Below are 17261 nucleotides of genomic sequence, written 5' to 3'. Positions count from 1 at the left end.
TTGTGTAAATACTCTAGATTATTTATTCATTTATACACTCCCTTTCCAACATGTGTGCTTGAGATACTTTTGTTTTTTTTTGTTGTTGCCCAAATCGAAAGATTGATTGCAAATAAGATGTAAACGACCAAAATAATTTTCCATGCAATCCGACACTTGAATATCCTGTAAGAACAATAAAATATCAAGAATGTGAAATAACACAAGTGTTTAAGCAAGTTAAGGCGAACATCAATTTTATGATGGAAAAAAATATACAAATTTGCAGAGTTACTTAAGAATATTCAATTAAATAATGTGAATGCTAGATTGGACTGATCAATCCTACCTTTATTCAACTGGTTCACATCTCAAATCTTGGATCAACACATACAAAAAAGATCAAGCTGAAAATTAAGCATTTAACAGCTAATCGCTGGACAAACTCCGCATTCAGAAACGTTAATTAGAAAATAGTCATTCCTATAAAATAGCTATAAGATCCAGAAAGAAAGCATATACAAAACTTTTAATCATATTTCAGAAGAAAAAATTTAACAAGCTATTGTTTATCATATACAAAGACAATTTCCCAAGCTCAATATATTGGAGTCCTTAAAAGGTACAATGAAAAATAAAATTGATTTTTTAATCAGTTCGTCGTTTCACTTATAGAATAATCGTACTAATGAATTGAATTCTTCGTTTACTGATACGATTCATCGAAAATTTCGCTATTTAAATTATAAAGTTATCGAACAGAGCTCATAAAATGACAGTAGACTTTCTATAAAACAGTTTACGGTGGTTCTTTTTATGCTCACGACATCGTCCGATTTACAACAGTGACGTCGCTTTGTACAACGGCGCCGCAAAATCTCAAATATCCCTAACTTTCCTGGCAGCTTTCGTATGAAATATTTCGACGGAATTTAACACCATTAACACTTCAAAACGAATGGGCCTCTGTCAGGCTGAAATAACACGTCAGTAAATACAACTATTCATTCATATTCTCGTAAACTATTTACGTAAGTCCTTAAAGTCATGTTAAAATTTGTTCGATAAAACTACACGGTGTCCCAGAAAAAGGTGATACAATATATGTAGTCAAGCACGTTTAACAAAGGTCTATGAACAATGAGATGATTTCTACAGTGTCACTTTAGTCAGGGACACCCTGCATAATTAGCAATTTTTCGCTTCATTAGCACTTTCAGAACTATTTATACATATTATACTATTACTGAACTAGAATTCAACCCCTTCACGTGTTTGAGTACCGTACAAAGTCAAACCATACCGTAAAAACACTCCAGAACACGTAGGGTTGCCTAAACAAATAATTTCAGGGTTCTCGTACCCAGCGTTCACCTGCACACGTTGTGTTGCCTTTTCTGCTGTTTCCACTTGCACTTTACGAATATTTCCTTTTCGATAGCTTTTCAGAAAACTGGGTACAACGCCGCGTTTTATAGACTGAGAGCCAGCAAAGCCGTTGTAGTTATCGTCAGAATTCACTGAAGACGTGTTTATATGATCACGTCGCACTCCAGGAGGATAGGGAAAGTCTATATGTGGGTCCTATGAATGGAAGGTAAAGATTAGAAAAATGAATCACGAGGGATATTGAGTGAATTGAAAGGATGACGAAGGATAGAATCACCACTAACCCTTTGCTTCATTTGGTCGACTAGATTTTGCTGCTGTTTTGTTTGATCATCGATAACTTGTTTCTCTAGATCTTCCACATCATGCTCCTGCCTGCTAGTATCTGCATGAAGTGTCCCAAAGTCGGACACTATCCGCTGACCGTTTTTATCCAAGGGACTGTCAGTTACTTTGACTTTCCACACTCCTCGGGGATTTTCACCTGGAAAAACGAATTCATGCAAAACATCGTTGTATATGCATTACAGAATGCTCAAGGCAACTGCCTAAGCCTCAACAAATCGGACTAATCTCTTATTACGAAAACTCGATAAAGTATGGGGTCATATGAACTTGCTTAATCCATTACTACATTCAAATTTAATAACAAAAGGCTCATAGTTTCTACACCTTTTGTTATCAGTAACGGGCGCAACTTCGGTCAAAATATAACTCTAGCAACTCAACTTCAAATTCAAAACCTCTATAACTAAGTTATTGGTTTTGAGTTTGAAAGAAGAGCGGCCATGTAGGTGTCCCACAATAAAGAACTTCATTAAAACATTTTTGAACAGGTGTATCAACATGGCGGTTATGAAATACTATACGCACTGATTTCAAGAAAGAGCGGCCATGTTGATGTCCCACAATAAAGAACTTCATTAAAACTTTTTTGAACAGGTGCATCAACATGGCGGTTATGACGTACTATACGCACTGATTTCAAGGAAGAGCGGCCATGTTGGTGTCTCACAATAAAGAACTTCATTAAAATTCTTGTGAACAGGTGCATCCACAAGGTGATTATGACGTACAATACGCATCAATATACCCACCCCAAAAGTGCACTGTCATAAACCTCCAGTCATCAAGTCCTTCTTTCGAATCGTCATATCGTCTGGTAGACAGTAATTCGCTTCTAGTCCCCGACGGAGAGACGAGTAACAGGCTGACATCCCCGCGACGTCGATGTATAAAACTAACAGTCAAAACGACATGTTCTAACTTATCCACCTGGTTTTCACCGCCTGCGCACGCATCCGTGGAAAATTGGAAATCCATGCTGCCCGTCGATGGAATATCTCTAAGAATTTAAGAAATACAGAATATATGACTTAATGATAGACTCACGAGAGTTCGTTTAACACCTAGCCATCGCCATTAACCGGAAAGGGATTTTTCAATCTACTACAATCATCGTCTAAGCAAAACAAAATGTTCCCTTAACAGTTAGCACAAAGTATAAAAAAACAAGAATGATCAAGTTCTTCAAATTCTACAATTGATATTAATTATTAAAGGCACAGCGTTACTTCAGAAAGAGTTACAAGGAGAAAAGGTGTGAACTGTAGTATCCATAGATTCGATATCCTAGATTCGATCGGATGAGCTTAAACACTCCCCCCTGTCATGAACTTTGCAAACTATATAGAGCAGGTGGGAGCGTCCAAGGTCATGGATCAACTCTAGTAAAAAACTACCTATATGGCCGCACCACTGTCATCATAATTTTAGAGACAGTCAAAAGCGATAAATATAGTTACCTTTGATTATCAAATAACTGACCAGTACACACTTTCTGTGGGCTAACATTAACCCACGTTTTAACACGTTCCACCATTTTGGAAGCGTCCATTCTTCCAAAACCGAATTTATGGTTGAAATGTCTTCCATCTCCATTCTTCATCCAGCCTTCGTCCACGGGACTTGTCATCTGCGCAGTGTCGACAATCACGTGCTGCATATCTCTCCAGGTTAACTCGGGACTGAAAAGAAAATTAAATGTCAGAGTTCCCCCTTATACATGCACTGAGATTTCACGGCATGAAGAAAGCTCTTCGCATCTTCACAATAAAAGCACAATATAGGAAACAAACAGTAGTCCCATTTAGCTGTGCAACCTGGTGCTGAATATATAATTAGATTGCCGGCTGCAGTTAGCCATCTCAGCGCTCCTATTGGTCAGAAAATGCAATAAAATGCTAATGAAGTACATGTTGAACGAATGTCTATATTTGCAAAGAAAATATTTCTCAAGAACAAAATTATGTTGAACAAGTTCTCGACTGAAAAATGCCAAGATTGAACGGACACCTTTTCAAAGCTATACAATCAACTCGAATTTCAAGGAGATCCACTCAAAACTCGTTTTCAACCCTCCCATATCTAAACAACGCTTTTACCGTTAATTATCTTACTTTGCCTCCAAGACGAGAGAGAATATTCCCGCGGCAATGGGAGCAGCGGAAGAAGTGCCTTTGAACTCCTCCGTGCATTTGTGGAATAAATCTGTAGTAATCTAACGAATGATGTAAGTACCATCATGAATAACCTGAGAACGTCATGTAGTACAAATGTTAAACAATATTAATGTCATACCATTTTGTTTTCTTCCCGTTCTCTATGCGCGCCTCCATTAAAAGTTACAGCCAAAGTGGAAGCACAAAGCTCTGTGTAGTATGTTGATAGACCATGATCACTAATGCAACCAATGGATATTGTGTACACACTTGTGGTGTATCCATCACAGTTGCAATCATCGTCAGTTAAACCACCATTTCCAGTTGCCCACACGTAAATGTTTCCTTTTCCTTTGCGACCCTAGAACAACATATACTTGCTAACAAGAAATGTATTCAGTTTAAAGTCTTAAAACTGGAGTTCATGTACACTCCACAGTATTGTATTCATCAGTAGTGTTTTGATGTTAAAACTCAAGGTCTTACAGTCAAGTGTCTTCGACAGAAGTGATCTGATGTTGAAGCTTGTGGTCTTATGTACTCCAGACTATTGTCTTCATCGGGAGTGATCTGATTGTTGAAAGTAGAGTCTATAAACACTCCAATACCGTGTTTTGTTTCATGTTGAAACGCGAGTTTTTGCATGCTTTAGTCTACTGTCTTCATGAATGATCTGATGTTGATGCCAATACACGTAATGCCTAATTTATTCATTAGAAGAGATGTGACGTAAACGTTTGTAGGATTATAATCAGTCTACAACGTTCCAATCAGATAGAAATCGCACTTACAAAGATGGCTCCTTCTTTCAAAGCTTTCGCAGCCAAAGGTCCAGGTTTCCCGAAAGTCTTCCCATCATCCTTTGGCCCCCAACAGTTGACATAAACGTCAATCAGGTTACGATTAAAGCTCAGTCCACTTGCCTCAAGTGCATCCGTTGCCTTCCCATCAAGCATCCTCACGCCTGAAGCAAACAAGATTACAAAATGATATATTTAAGCATGTTATCTCAGCATTCAAATCGTTTGGTCACCTCCAACTTTCGCATTGTAAGCGACTCCAACGCCACAATTGCTGTTATTGGCAACGGCAACTATTTCTCCAGCACACCTTGTACCGTGACTAAAACCATATGAAAAGGGGAGACAGATAAGGTTGAGTTATGTTTACGAGGTACTAGTAAAAAATTTATTAAATACAGATAAATACCAGTTATCTGGATCTTCATCTCGAGGAAACGGATCGGTATCGTGGTCGTTAAAATCATAACTAGCCTCGGGAAACTACAGGTAAAAATACACAAATATTACTCATGAGAGATTATGGTCTATGTATAGCTAAAGGGGTCCAAGCATAGCTGAGGGAGTGTAAGTATAGCTAAGGTGGTCTATGTATAGCTAAGGTGGTTTTGTATAGCTAAGGTAGTGTAAGTATATCTAAGGGAGTGTAAGTATAGCTAAGGTGGTCTAAGTATAGCTAAGGTGGTCTAAGTATATCTAATGTGGTCTAAGTATAGCTAAGGTGGTCTAAGTATAGCTAAGGTGGTCTATGTATAGCGAAGGTAGTGTAAGTATAGCTAAGGTGATCTAAGTATAGCTAAGCTGGTCTATGTATAGCGAATGTAGTGTAAGTATAGCTAAGGTGGTCTAAGTATAGCTAAGGTGGTCTATGTATAGCTAAGGTGGTCTATGTATAGCGAAGGAAGTTTAAGTATAGCTAAGGTGGTCTAAGTATAGCTAAGGGAGTGTAAGTATAGCTAAGGTGGTCAAAGTATAGCTAAGGTGGTCTAAGCATAGCGAAGGTAGTGTAAGTATAGCAAAATTTGTAATTTGTAATTTTACTTACATAGTTTGGTAAAATGTCAGGATGAGTGTGATCAAGACCTTAAAGAATGAAATATGTCAATATGAATGGTTTGAACCTGGGAGTATCATTACATGTTTGTATATGTAGACCGTCCAGGTTAGTGGAGTCCAGAGAAGGACTGTTGGTGTTTCTGACCCTCTACTTCTGAAGATGACTACCACTGAGAAAGTTGAAACTTCAACCAGCACCAACACCAACACCAACACCAACACCAACACCACCATCACCACCACCAACACCAACACCACAACCACCAACACCAACACCACAACCACCAACACCACCAACACCAACAACAACAACACCAACACCAACAACAGTGTTTCTCGTGAACTGACCAGGACGATCTACATCTACTAACATGTGACGAAATATAATCATAAAAGGGAGCAAAATAACTGCCAGTTACAACGTCTTTAAAATTTTTTGACAGTGTCCAACGTCATTGGAAAAAAGGATATTACAAGCCGCTTCGACGCATCAAAGTTTCGATGAAGACTTTGCTTTTGTCTTGTAACTAGAAATCATTGCGAGATTTCGCTTCATTTAAACTTGAAGTCGACTTTCTCTGTAAATGTGCGATAAATATCCAGACCGGTGTGAAATTTTCGTTGCTAATAATTTCAACATACCGTCATCAAGAACAGAGATCACAACACCTTTTCCAGTAATACCACTCCTCCACACCGGTACAACGTTCGTATCCACACCAACGGGACCCCCTGTTTGTCCTGAATTAAACTGAAATCATACCTCCTTAGAAAAATATACTGCCGACACAAATGACTTATTCATCATTAATAACTGTCGCAGATGAAAATAAGCAAAAACAGAAAAATGATAATGTAAAACGAAAAAATATTATGCGACCAAGAGTTAACAATACCAACGTATGGATAATGTTTTGAAACTAACAAGATACGAGCAGTGATTTCGAGTTGTTTTGTTTCAGCTGTGGAAATCGGGTTTCCATCGTCCGAAAGAAAAGAAGTTACCTTCATTAATCTATTAAGGGTCTGTATAATGTAATTATTCACTTTGAAATGTACACAAGGCAATTTAAAATGAATAAAGTGTGTTACTTACCAAGTACCACATTTCAACAAATTTTGGATCTGTTGGAATGCCGTCCCGTTTTAATCGGTGTACATATTTCTGTTGCGTGGCTTCTTTTACCTATAATATGCATACATACGTAGCGTCGTTAACTGACTTGTCGAAGATATTTATGACGTGCAAAGCACTCCGGGAAACTTTCTTTTTAAGACTATCAATAAGCTCAAAGTTGTTGGAATGATAACAATGACAAGTTCCCAGAAGTGATAACTACAATTACAGAAGATAGAACCAAGAACTTTGAGCTCCGTGAGTGAAAACCAAAAATAGCTTCAAGAAGTTACAACCAAGACTAATCCTCAGTAGAAAAATGCTTGCACTGACCAATGTGTGGCAAGCGTACATCAAACTCTTTAAAAAATAATTGCAAAGAACTTACCTCTTTTTCCAGCATCAATAGATCCGTCTTTTTCTGAGCATGCTCGTGATGAAGTTCTTTGACGTCATCGTGTTGTAAATGAAAATGATTCTTTAAACTACCAATCTGTAAAAACATACAATTTTGTTAGACTAACACCGACATCAGATAAGACGAGACGACAAATTTAACATATACAATCTCGAGATGAGATAAAACGAAATTTAAGAAAGTTTTAACTTTCGGATGGTGGATGAGTGAGTTCACATCTTGGCAGTTGTTATGAAAAACAACACATTCATCTCACATAACGTATGTGGCATCCTAACCGTATTCAGACTTTGGGTCATTCACTAGTTAAAACTCGCGACGTCTAGCGATCGCTGGAAATCACTTTAACTTTCCCGCTATTTCGATGGTAAATTTAAAAAAATTCAGGTATCAAAACTTTTCCTAAGATTACAAAATAAACTTTGATGTTTTCTGCACTTAAATCTTTCAACATTACACAAAAAACCCCACATATATCCCTCACGCCTCGGTGATTAATTTTCACTTATCGAATCATCAATACTTGCTTTACTGATAAACATTTCACAAATGACGAATTCCGATGCTTTCAAGCTAAATCAAAATGCAATGAAAATGCCCGACTTTCTACGTTCGAGTTAACAATTTCAGATGACTATAATAATGGCACATGACTATGCTGAGCACAAAGACACCAGTAATTATGCTATATAAACTAAACCATACAATAACATCTCACATACCTTATCTAAAACTTTAAATCCGTGTTTTCTGGCAATCCTTTCAACATCTCGTTCAACGGCCGGTTCGTGCAACTCAACGGCCCATGTGTTTGTAAAATATCCTTCCTTTTGGCTACCTTTCTTTTGTAGTTTTGTAAAATTCTTAAAAAGATCGTCTAATCTCGGTTCATATTTACTAAAACTAAATTTCTCCTTCTCACCAAATGCAGCGTAGAATAACCACAAAAGTATAAACACAGTATACTTCCCAAGGCCAAAGTGTTTTTTCCGATGTTTAAACAATTGAAACATTATAACTGAAATTATATCGCTATAAAAATACTAAACGACTCGAAGGTTTTAAGGCTTCATTGACCCAACCGGTAGTTTTCGCTCCCAAACAGGTGGTCCTCAACTTTTCATTATCGCTGCGGTTATGAGAATATAGTCACAGTACAACACGTTCAAATCCAAAGTTTGCACTGACCACAATAAAAGCGCGAATTGCAATATATGCACTTTACACAAGAAAGGGAATTACAATGAGATTTTGTCAATAGTGAACGAAAAAAATCCGCCACATGATCTTCGATTCCTTCACATAAAATGTATCAGTAGTACTATGGTAAGAACATTTCACAAAGTAATTGACCCGACTATCGTGTAAACGTTAATAGGAACTTATTAGTGGACGGGTAGACCCTGGTTGGTACACCAACCCGGGCTGGCTGTCAACCCGGGCTCGTGTAAACGGGGCATTGGACATGATGCACAAAAAATAATGTCACTTCATCGCCATTATATAATGAATAGCGATGAATAGTGGACGAGGTTGTACGGATCAATATTTTGAATAAATTTAATAAAAACGCGAAATGATAAGGGGAAGTGTCCATTCGATGTAACGTGATCAAACACAGCCAATCACATCACCATAAATCACTAAGGTGTTATTATAATGGTAAAACAATTGAAAGTTGACGTTTTTGTAATTTTTCAAACATTTGGCGAATATTTGAATAAGGAATATCAATTGAAGATGAACAGCAACGGAAAATACGAAATCGGTGTAAATTATCATTCATGAAGCTTCAGGATGGACAATTTCTGCGATATTAAGCAGAATATCCACTAACTAATGCATTTGTCTATAACGATAAGATTTAATCCTCATCACGATTACCTCCAGCCCTTGGTTTGGGACCACCTGCAGGCTTCGCCATGATAATCTAGAAAAAAACAGAAGGTTGACTTTAAACATATGCCATCATGAACCACTTGATTATGAGGTCTGTATTCATTGGTCTTCAAACTCGAATATGAATACTAATTGAGTTTGAGGTCTTTACGGAGAAATATCAAATCGAGGAATTCAGGGGTAGTATACGCGCGCCTCGACGTAAATGCAGCAGAAACAGAAACGACAGTATTCATATAATTCACCCGTTGTCTAATTGGTTGTGAGATGCTGAAAAGTTTTACGATAATACTGAAGGTTTTGCCTTGAGAATAAATTTCTATTTCATATAACAAGAAATATAATGAATTTATGAGAATATATTATATTGAATGTGTTTTGAAATATAGAAAATTGTACCTGGTCAACTCTTAGTATCGTAACAGCTGCATTAGATGACATTTTTATGGCATTGTGTTTCACAGCTAGTGTGTCGAAAATACTAGCCTCAGAAACGTCGATCAAACTTGCAGTACCAGCCTAAGGGAATAGAAGACTGTTATCGTTCTTTGTTGTTCATTCATCACTACCTACACTGACACACGTTATCTTAGTCTATATTTTAGGTAGTGTAAAGACTGTTCTCGTTCTCTTTCGTTCATTCATCACTACCTACACTGACACACGTTATCTTAGTCTATATTTTAGGTTGTGTAAAGACTGTTCTCGTTCTCTGTTGTTTATTCATCACTATCTACACTGGCACACGTTATCTTAGTTTAAATTTTAGGTTGTGTAAAGACTGTTCTCGTTCTCTGTTGTTCATTCATCACTATCTACACTGGCACACGTTATCTTAGTTTAAATTTTAGGTAGTGTAAGAACTGTTCTCGTTCTCTTTTGTTCATTCATTACTACCTACGAACAATGACACACATTATCTTAGTTTTCATCAATACCTTTCATAATACAATTACCTCAACGTCAAACCCGGAGTTTTTACAACCATCGTTGTGCGAAGCGTACATTTTGGATATGACTTCGTTTCCGCTAACACCTGAAGTTTCAGCCAAAACTTTAGGAAACACTTCCAAAGCTTCAGCAAATTTTTTAATGGCGTATTGTTCCAAACCAGAAAACGTCTATAACAAAATAGAAAAAGAACATCAAGACATCAGAGGATATCAAAGTTATATCATGGGATATCAAAGTACATCAACACAGATTCCCCACAACAAGATGGCATCTCGAGTACTTAATGGGTTTTCACTTTAACTGTTATCTAGCAGATTCTCGAGACTTTCTAGAGGCGAGAAAATGCTAAGAGTATGGAAGCATGCTATGAAAGAGCAAAAAGAAAGTAAAATTATGTCGGAGAAATAAGACCATAAAATCCTCGTGCCCACCATTATGTATAAGCTGATTTAGACAGTAAAGCATAAAGACAAACGTGCCTTGCTTGATTTAATTTGTCTTAAAAAGATCACCGTCCACTTTTAAAAATACCTGGCTATGACATGGATAGAGAAGGCCTTTGTTTTTAAGCAATATCGATCGTTATTTGCCAGGTGCAAGTATGAAACTCAAATTCTGATTTATGTTACGTGGGCAGCTGAAACGTTAATTCTGCCTGATGTCGAGTTTAGGACTTGCAGATTGCCGTTAGCGTGAACATTTGTCAATGTGTATCACAATCACGTAGAAAGGCAGTCGTTAATGCATGCAAGCGAGAAGTGGCGTTACCATACCACAGGTTTGCTAGTGATAAGTAAATAGTCCAATGCTCACTTACTTTAAAAACAATAGATCTTTAAAGGGCCAGTTTAACGAAAAACTTGCAATTAAAAATATAGTTTTACTGAAAAGAGTTCGTAAAATGCCAGTGGACTTTCTCAAGCTGTTTAGTCCCATCTCTTTGCAATCTCAAGATATTGAAGTTTTGTGATGTACGATTTATAGAGAAAGTTAAATCACATTGCAAATGAGAAGTTAAATTGTCAGGAATATTTTCTTATATAATACGTCAACCTTCCAGCGTTCTTGTCGTTGAATTGAAAAAGTTAATGACACAAAATTCTGAATAGGTATTTCATCCAAAGGCTGGCAGGTAACTGAAGGATGTATAGAAATTTGCAGGGACTCATCATGGATTACACTAAGTACATGGCAAGATAAAAACTTCTTACTTTAAGCAAGCCTCACCTCAGCGTAGGTAGCGAGTTGTAGTGCAAGTTCGATCTCCGTAGCTCCTGCACCAGGCAAACATCGTCCATCTCTCGTAAGCTGTTTAAACGTGTTCACTCCATCATCAATGGCACGCTCTACATCGTCCATTATACTATCTGTTGAACCACGGATTACGATCGTGGAGATAGCGCCGTCAGCACTTTCTGAAAAGGATAGTAAGAGTCGATGATTGCTATTGGATAACATATCTATTACAGATTCACAATTTTAAAAAACTATGTCAGACGGCGTGCGTGCATAACGTTTATGATGAAGACACGAACGCACTTTGCTAAAATATCACACCCCCTCTTGATTTGAAAAAATGACACGGCAGATGTGTTAAAATGACACGGCAGGTTTCTACGTAAAGAGTTCTGCTACAAGCTTCGCTTGTTTGAAAAGCGATAAGAAAACATGGAGAGTAAATCATTCTTAATCGCTAATCCTCCCAATAATTGTCTACCTAATGCCTTGTCTAGCTAATAATTAATCTATCTAATCTAACCCAATGAACGACAGGTCACAGAAACAGTAATCTTAACAGACCATTAATTATCTACCAAATATGAATGAGTTTTCCGATTGGGTGAATCAGACAACTGAACACAACTATAAGCTCTTTAGATTTATCATTGTTAAGGCTGTATGTCATAGTATATTGAATCAATCGTAAATCCAAGTCATATCAATGGACACAGACTCAAATAGACACGAACCTTGCTTAAAAACAATCACCGACGTATCGCCAATTTCATCAACTTGTACAATCTTACAACGACCGATTTCTTCAACAGTTGGACGAGTCTGGCGAAAAAATAACGCACAAAATTACAAGCCAAGAAACGTCCCGAATAAACAAGCAAAGGAATGTGCAGCAATGGTTTGTCCCGTTTTATACAAAATTAGAAGTTGGATAATACCATTTTCGGCAAAGCCACAGCTCCAACGGCTTTGCATACACGTCGTAGTTCCCATTTTGAGGTCAACCTACAGAGGATGAACGAAATTTACTGGAAGAGCTCCATGACAATATTTTTGCCAACTGAACAATTCAAATGAGCATAGACCAAGAAGGCTACCACCTCCCACCAAAACTTTAAAGCCAACTATGATACTATTCCCAGTCTTTTAACACACGGCCATACACAGATTAATGTTCAAGCTTTGGAGTTAAATAATACACAATGTTGCTGTACGTAAGAACTGACATGTTTGTGAAAACGTGGCCTTTTTCTACGCCCACACATTTGAATGAGCTGACCTTAATAAAAATCCATCAACTAGCTGCATACTAACCTCACAACCATCAAATTATATTTATTGCAAAAATGAAGAGCCATATCTCCTACTTTCCCGCCAGTTACAACAACGTTACAGCCAGCGTCGACGATACTCTTGATTTGCTGTTGAAAAGGCAGTTTCACATTTAACACGCACGAAAGATATCCTAAGTTGAATTATTCCTATTCTTTTAGTTCACAGCAAAACAAACAAAAAATTCTTACACTCTCGAGAAGATTTTCTGCCCCAGGGCTGAACGCCTTCAACTCTTCTGCGCTCTTTATCAGAACCGTTCCCTAATCAAAAAACCAATAAACTTTCAAGTACAATTTCTATATATATAAATAGATCGTTTCTAGAAGCTAGAGATCGCCTCATGCAGTTTATTCTGCAACTACACAGGAGTCGAAAAGAACTGCTCTTGATTTGTGTAGAAATATTACATTGTGATGATTATGACAAACAGCCTGTCTAACCTATGCAAAGCTGCAATTAAACCAAGTGGAGGATCAGTTAGTCATTAAATATACCATTATTTTTTTTGTGTAACTTATGTTTTGTTCTAATGTTCGCATATCAAACCAATTTCTGCCAGCGAGCAGTTCCTTTTGACAGCCTGTTTAACTCAAGGAATTCCCGACTAAAAAGTTGGAATTCATCGACCTTTAAGTTGTGTCGTCTTTAACACAATACGTAATCAGATGATCTTACCTTGGTTTCCGTCCCCATGGAGTCGAGCGGACAAGAGAAGACGGCAATCTTTGCATTCTCAACTTTGCCAATATTACCTTCCACCTCTCGTTTGAACACCATTCCTTGTACGACATGAGAACTGGACACACCAGAACCCTGCAGATGATAATCAATCTTTTTCAGTCAATCATTTAAGAAAAACCAAAAACAAACTCCGAAAAATAGCTCAAGATTTTGTATAAACATGTAGCCATAGTATTCAATAGTAGTTCTTAGAATTTACGACAAGTTTGACGATGAATTGGTAGTAGCTAAATGCGAAATGAACTCTTGAATACTGTATCCTTTGGCTCTAGCTAGTCGTTACATCAGCTAGCTAGCAATCTGGAGTATGTTTTCGTCTTAACAGTTAACATCATTCTAAAGTTTAGGTGTGACGATATATGATAATGCCGTGGTTCATTTTTAGTTTTTAGCGTTCACAAAGGTGCATAACAATTAGCAAGAAACTAGAAATTGAAACGTTCGGTTTACTAAAAAAAAATTCTCGCCGATGAAAAAGCTCAAAACAATCGAAAACGTTTGGACATCGTGGTTTGTTGCTAAGAAATATTATGGTATTTAGCACAAGCAACGCTATCGGCACTACTTAAAAGAGAATTTATCGACAAGACGATGAGAGAGAGCAGAGAATCAAATGACGTTCCTGACGTGGAATCCGAGTTGCGAGGAGCACTAACAAATCAAAAACGCATGATTTCTCGACAAATTGCGATTTGACATACCAATATTTTCACAACCCTCACGTTGTCCACATTAAACAGGCCTGACTCGGGTAAAATTCGCACTAAAAGAAGACAATCGAATCGTCGACAAAGATATTGACTTTTCAGAAATACCAGAAACAACGAGCAAAGGTTTATGAAAAGTGAAACATCAGTACTTACCACAGGCTTTTGTGATTAATTCCGATAGCAAATCTTCGTTACCAAACTGCAAAACAACATAAGTAGAAATTTAGAAGCACAGAGAGAAATTCTGCAGCTGCAGCTGTATTTTATGATGGAAAGTAATTCAAGTTTGTGAAAGTTTTAAACAAGAAAAAATTGAAACGTCAGTTTCCAATAAAAATAAAATCAAAATGAAACGAATGAACGAACAGCAAACACATGAAAGAAAAGCCTCATATTTATAAAATTTTTTCACATTTAGTGATTTGCGTAAATACTACGACAATTCTGCAATATAAGTATTAATTTGTACTTAGTTTTGCAATTTATCGATATACAGAAACATTATTCAATAATTTAGTGAAGACTTTACGCTAAAATCATGGCACCCGTCACTTTCTAGCTCTAAGTTTGTGGTGACGCATGCAAGTTTGCAAGAAATTGTTCAGTCTCCAACTGCCTTTCTGCAGGACAGTGAAGCTTTTTTGCATTCTTTGGGCGCCTTATATCTTGTTCTCGCCAACATTGGGAAGCTCTCTATGGGAGATTGTTTTATGATTTTTACTTCGAGCACCGACCCTAAGTCTTGATCGGAGAGATTTTAGGCGCTTTTTCTAGGACGCGTGCTTCTGAACTATCTAACTTCCCACAGATGTTGTCCCATAGACCTAGACGTTGAAAATACAGCGATCTGCACATATTCTCTTTAAGAATTCCGCACAGACGGAATTCATAGTTCGACTTTTTTAATTGTACTTAAACTTTTAATCAAATTAACGTTTCTTAAGGTGAATATCTACTTAGTTTCGCGTGGCCATGGCGTGCGCACGCATTAATTGGTGAGTATTAACAAATTATATAAGGAAGTGCTAACTGAGCTTCATAATTTTACCACAATTGTCCAGCCACATTGTGCAATTGTCAAAATCACTGAGCAATTTATGACTTATGAAACTTTAATTCGGACCTGTACATATGTATGTAAAATAATATCACCTGTTTGCTAGCAACTGAAGACTTCAGGGTTTTGGTTACTTCATCATGATCTCTGATGTTCTTTATTGTGTAGCACGATAAATTTGGTAAAATTTCTAATGCTTTATCGCATGCTTTATCATATCCCTCGATGATTTCGGGAGGTGACAGACCCTAAATGGATTAATTGAATGAGTAAAAAACTTCTCTTAGCATATTCTTCAAATCAGACTTTCGTTAGAAAACTAGAAAACACAGTCAATTCACATTATCCAAGTCTTATCCAGTCAATCCACAAATTATCCAGATCACTCCCACTTTTCTTAAAGTTAACTAAAGCCAGACTTTCATGATCTACATAATCCACACACTCTTAATATTATCAATGTAGTGTTCCCAGTATGCTTAACATAAATTATCTTACCATTCTTAAAAGTTCTTCTGCCTTGGAGAGCAATTCGCCACCAAATACCATGACAAAATTTGTACCATCTCCAACCTGTTTGAATACCTTAACTGTTTAATGTCTACTAGACAATGTTTATGGTACCACTTGGTACCCTAAAGTACTCCATGTCGCCAGATAGTGCCCTATGCTATGCAAAAATCACCTCTTGTTCTTGCATTTGAGAAGCCAATATAAGCATTTTGGCAGCTGGATGTTGAACCTGAGGTGAAAAGGATGAATCTAAGGCTTACACCAAACACCAACAAAAGTGATGCAATGTTGAAAAAATACACACATAAACATTAACATACCTCAAGTTCTTTGATTACCGTTGCAGCATCACTTGTGACAAACAATTTCTCGAGTTGATTGATGACCATTTTGTTAAGGCCTTGTAAAGAAAGATGGCATGTAAAACATACAAATGAAGATCAAACAATTGTTAACTTTGTGACATGTTCAACAATTCAATCACTATATGACTATGTATGTTAAAGACAAAGTAAATATAAGGAAATAATCCTTTTCACCATAGTAAATGTTCAGGCTGATGTTGCATTGCTTATTAAATAAAGGAATAAAGCGAATGGTTTGAATGGTTACACTTTTATAGATGTAAATCATCCAGGTCAGTAGAGTCCTGAGAAGGATTGTTGACGTGAATGTTGAATGACGTTTCGAAAACCTTAGCAGTGTTCTTCTAGTACAATCCAAACACAGTAGATTATACCAATGCATATATTAATGATATCAGCTATATGGGGGTAACAAAACCATAAAAATTCTAACTTATTAAATTTCTTTATCACCATCAGTTCAACACTACTTGAGCATACAAACCATTGGGTCCATAAGATGACTTTGTAATCTTTGTTAGTTGCTTGCATGCATCAATATTTCGAAAAACAGCCTCGTCAAGTCCTTTAAGGTGCTAGGACGAATATAAGCATAATGTGGGATACTGTAGCACTATAAGGCACTATGGTGATTTCCTGAGGATAATTCAAAGAGATCAAGGATTCAAGGATACTATAGTTACAGATATAAACGTAATTCTTTATATTTAATTGAAAGAAATGAAACTTTAAATAATTAAAGCTTCTTCTTACCAGAGCAATAAAATAAAAGAACTTGAAGATTAAACTAAAGGTTTGCAGGTGTAGTTGTAAGATTTTTTGACACTTTGTCCATTGACAGAACAATTTCAACACCACGTGCAGAAGTTCAGACATTGTGTTCTTGTTGAGAACAGAATACAGATTGTACAGAACTAGATTTAACATTTACTAGAGAAAATTAGATAGATGTTGAACTTTAATATCAAAATTACCTTTGCACCATCTTTGAGCATGTGTTGGAAAGACGTTTTGGGTACGGACAAAGCCATTTTTACTGATTTTTACTGAAAAATGTAAAATTTAAACTAGACTTTGTTACTAGTCCCCAGTCTTTTGTCACAAAATGCGCGCAACGGGTCATTGGTATTTTGATACTTGATATTTCTCGGTGATGTACGGTGTACCTGCAAAAATATTGTCTATTTCAAA

The 17261-nt window shown here is 36.9% G+C and overlaps 2 protein-coding genes across 3 annotated transcripts; both read right to left on the bottom strand.

The window, feature by feature from the left end:
* Positions 1 to 82: 82 nt before the first annotated feature.
* Positions 83 to 8831, bottom strand: LOC124443035 (PC3-like endoprotease variant B). Of its 2 annotated transcripts, XM_046993555.1 has the most exons (16): positions 7983 to 8831; positions 7231 to 7335; positions 6822 to 6911; positions 6368 to 6476; positions 5715 to 5752; positions 5079 to 5152; positions 4903 to 4991; positions 4661 to 4833; positions 4009 to 4230; positions 3828 to 3928; positions 3174 to 3395; positions 2466 to 2713; positions 1653 to 1852; positions 1354 to 1563; positions 329 to 356; positions 83 to 165 (listed from the first exon to the last, which is right to left on the bottom strand). In XM_046993555.1, the coding sequence occupies exons 1-15, from the start codon at positions 8271 to 8273 to the stop codon at positions 351 to 353; spliced, it is 2178 nt and encodes a 725-aa protein (XP_046849511.1). In that variant the 5' UTR covers positions 8274 to 8831; the 3' UTR covers positions 83 to 165; positions 329 to 350. The 2 variants fall into 2 exon arrangements, with proteins under 2 accessions (XP_046849511.1, XP_046849510.1); XM_046993554.1 differs by lacking the exons at positions 83 to 165; positions 329 to 356 and having other exon boundaries at positions 490 to 1563.
* Positions 8832 to 8931: 100 nt separating this feature from the next.
* Positions 8932 to 17174, bottom strand: LOC124443038 (T-complex protein 1 subunit theta-like). Its single transcript, XM_046993559.1, has 17 exons — positions 17045 to 17174; positions 16555 to 16645; positions 16026 to 16105; positions 15878 to 15934; positions 15691 to 15765; positions 15288 to 15440; positions 14289 to 14334; positions 14127 to 14188; positions 13360 to 13497; positions 12873 to 12944; positions 12664 to 12770; positions 12288 to 12354; positions 12084 to 12171; positions 11341 to 11528; positions 10116 to 10280; positions 9559 to 9678; positions 8932 to 9190 (listed from the first exon to the last, which is right to left on the bottom strand). The coding sequence occupies exons 1-17, from the start codon at positions 17099 to 17101 to the stop codon at positions 9125 to 9127; spliced, it is 1632 nt and encodes a 543-aa protein (XP_046849515.1). The 5' UTR covers positions 17102 to 17174; the 3' UTR covers positions 8932 to 9124.
* Positions 17175 to 17261: the final 87 nt, after the last annotated feature.

This window comes from Xenia sp. Carnegie-2017, unplaced genomic scaffold (genome assembly GCF_021976095.1).
Source record: "Xenia sp. Carnegie-2017 unplaced genomic scaffold, XeniaSp_v1 HiC_scaffold_20, whole genome shotgun sequence".
Lineage (NCBI taxonomy): Eukaryota > Metazoa > Cnidaria > Anthozoa > Malacalcyonacea > Xeniidae > Xenia > Xenia sp. Carnegie-2017.
The sequence above is the reverse complement of the archived record's forward strand: the minus strand, read 5'-3'. Positions and strand labels throughout refer to the sequence as shown.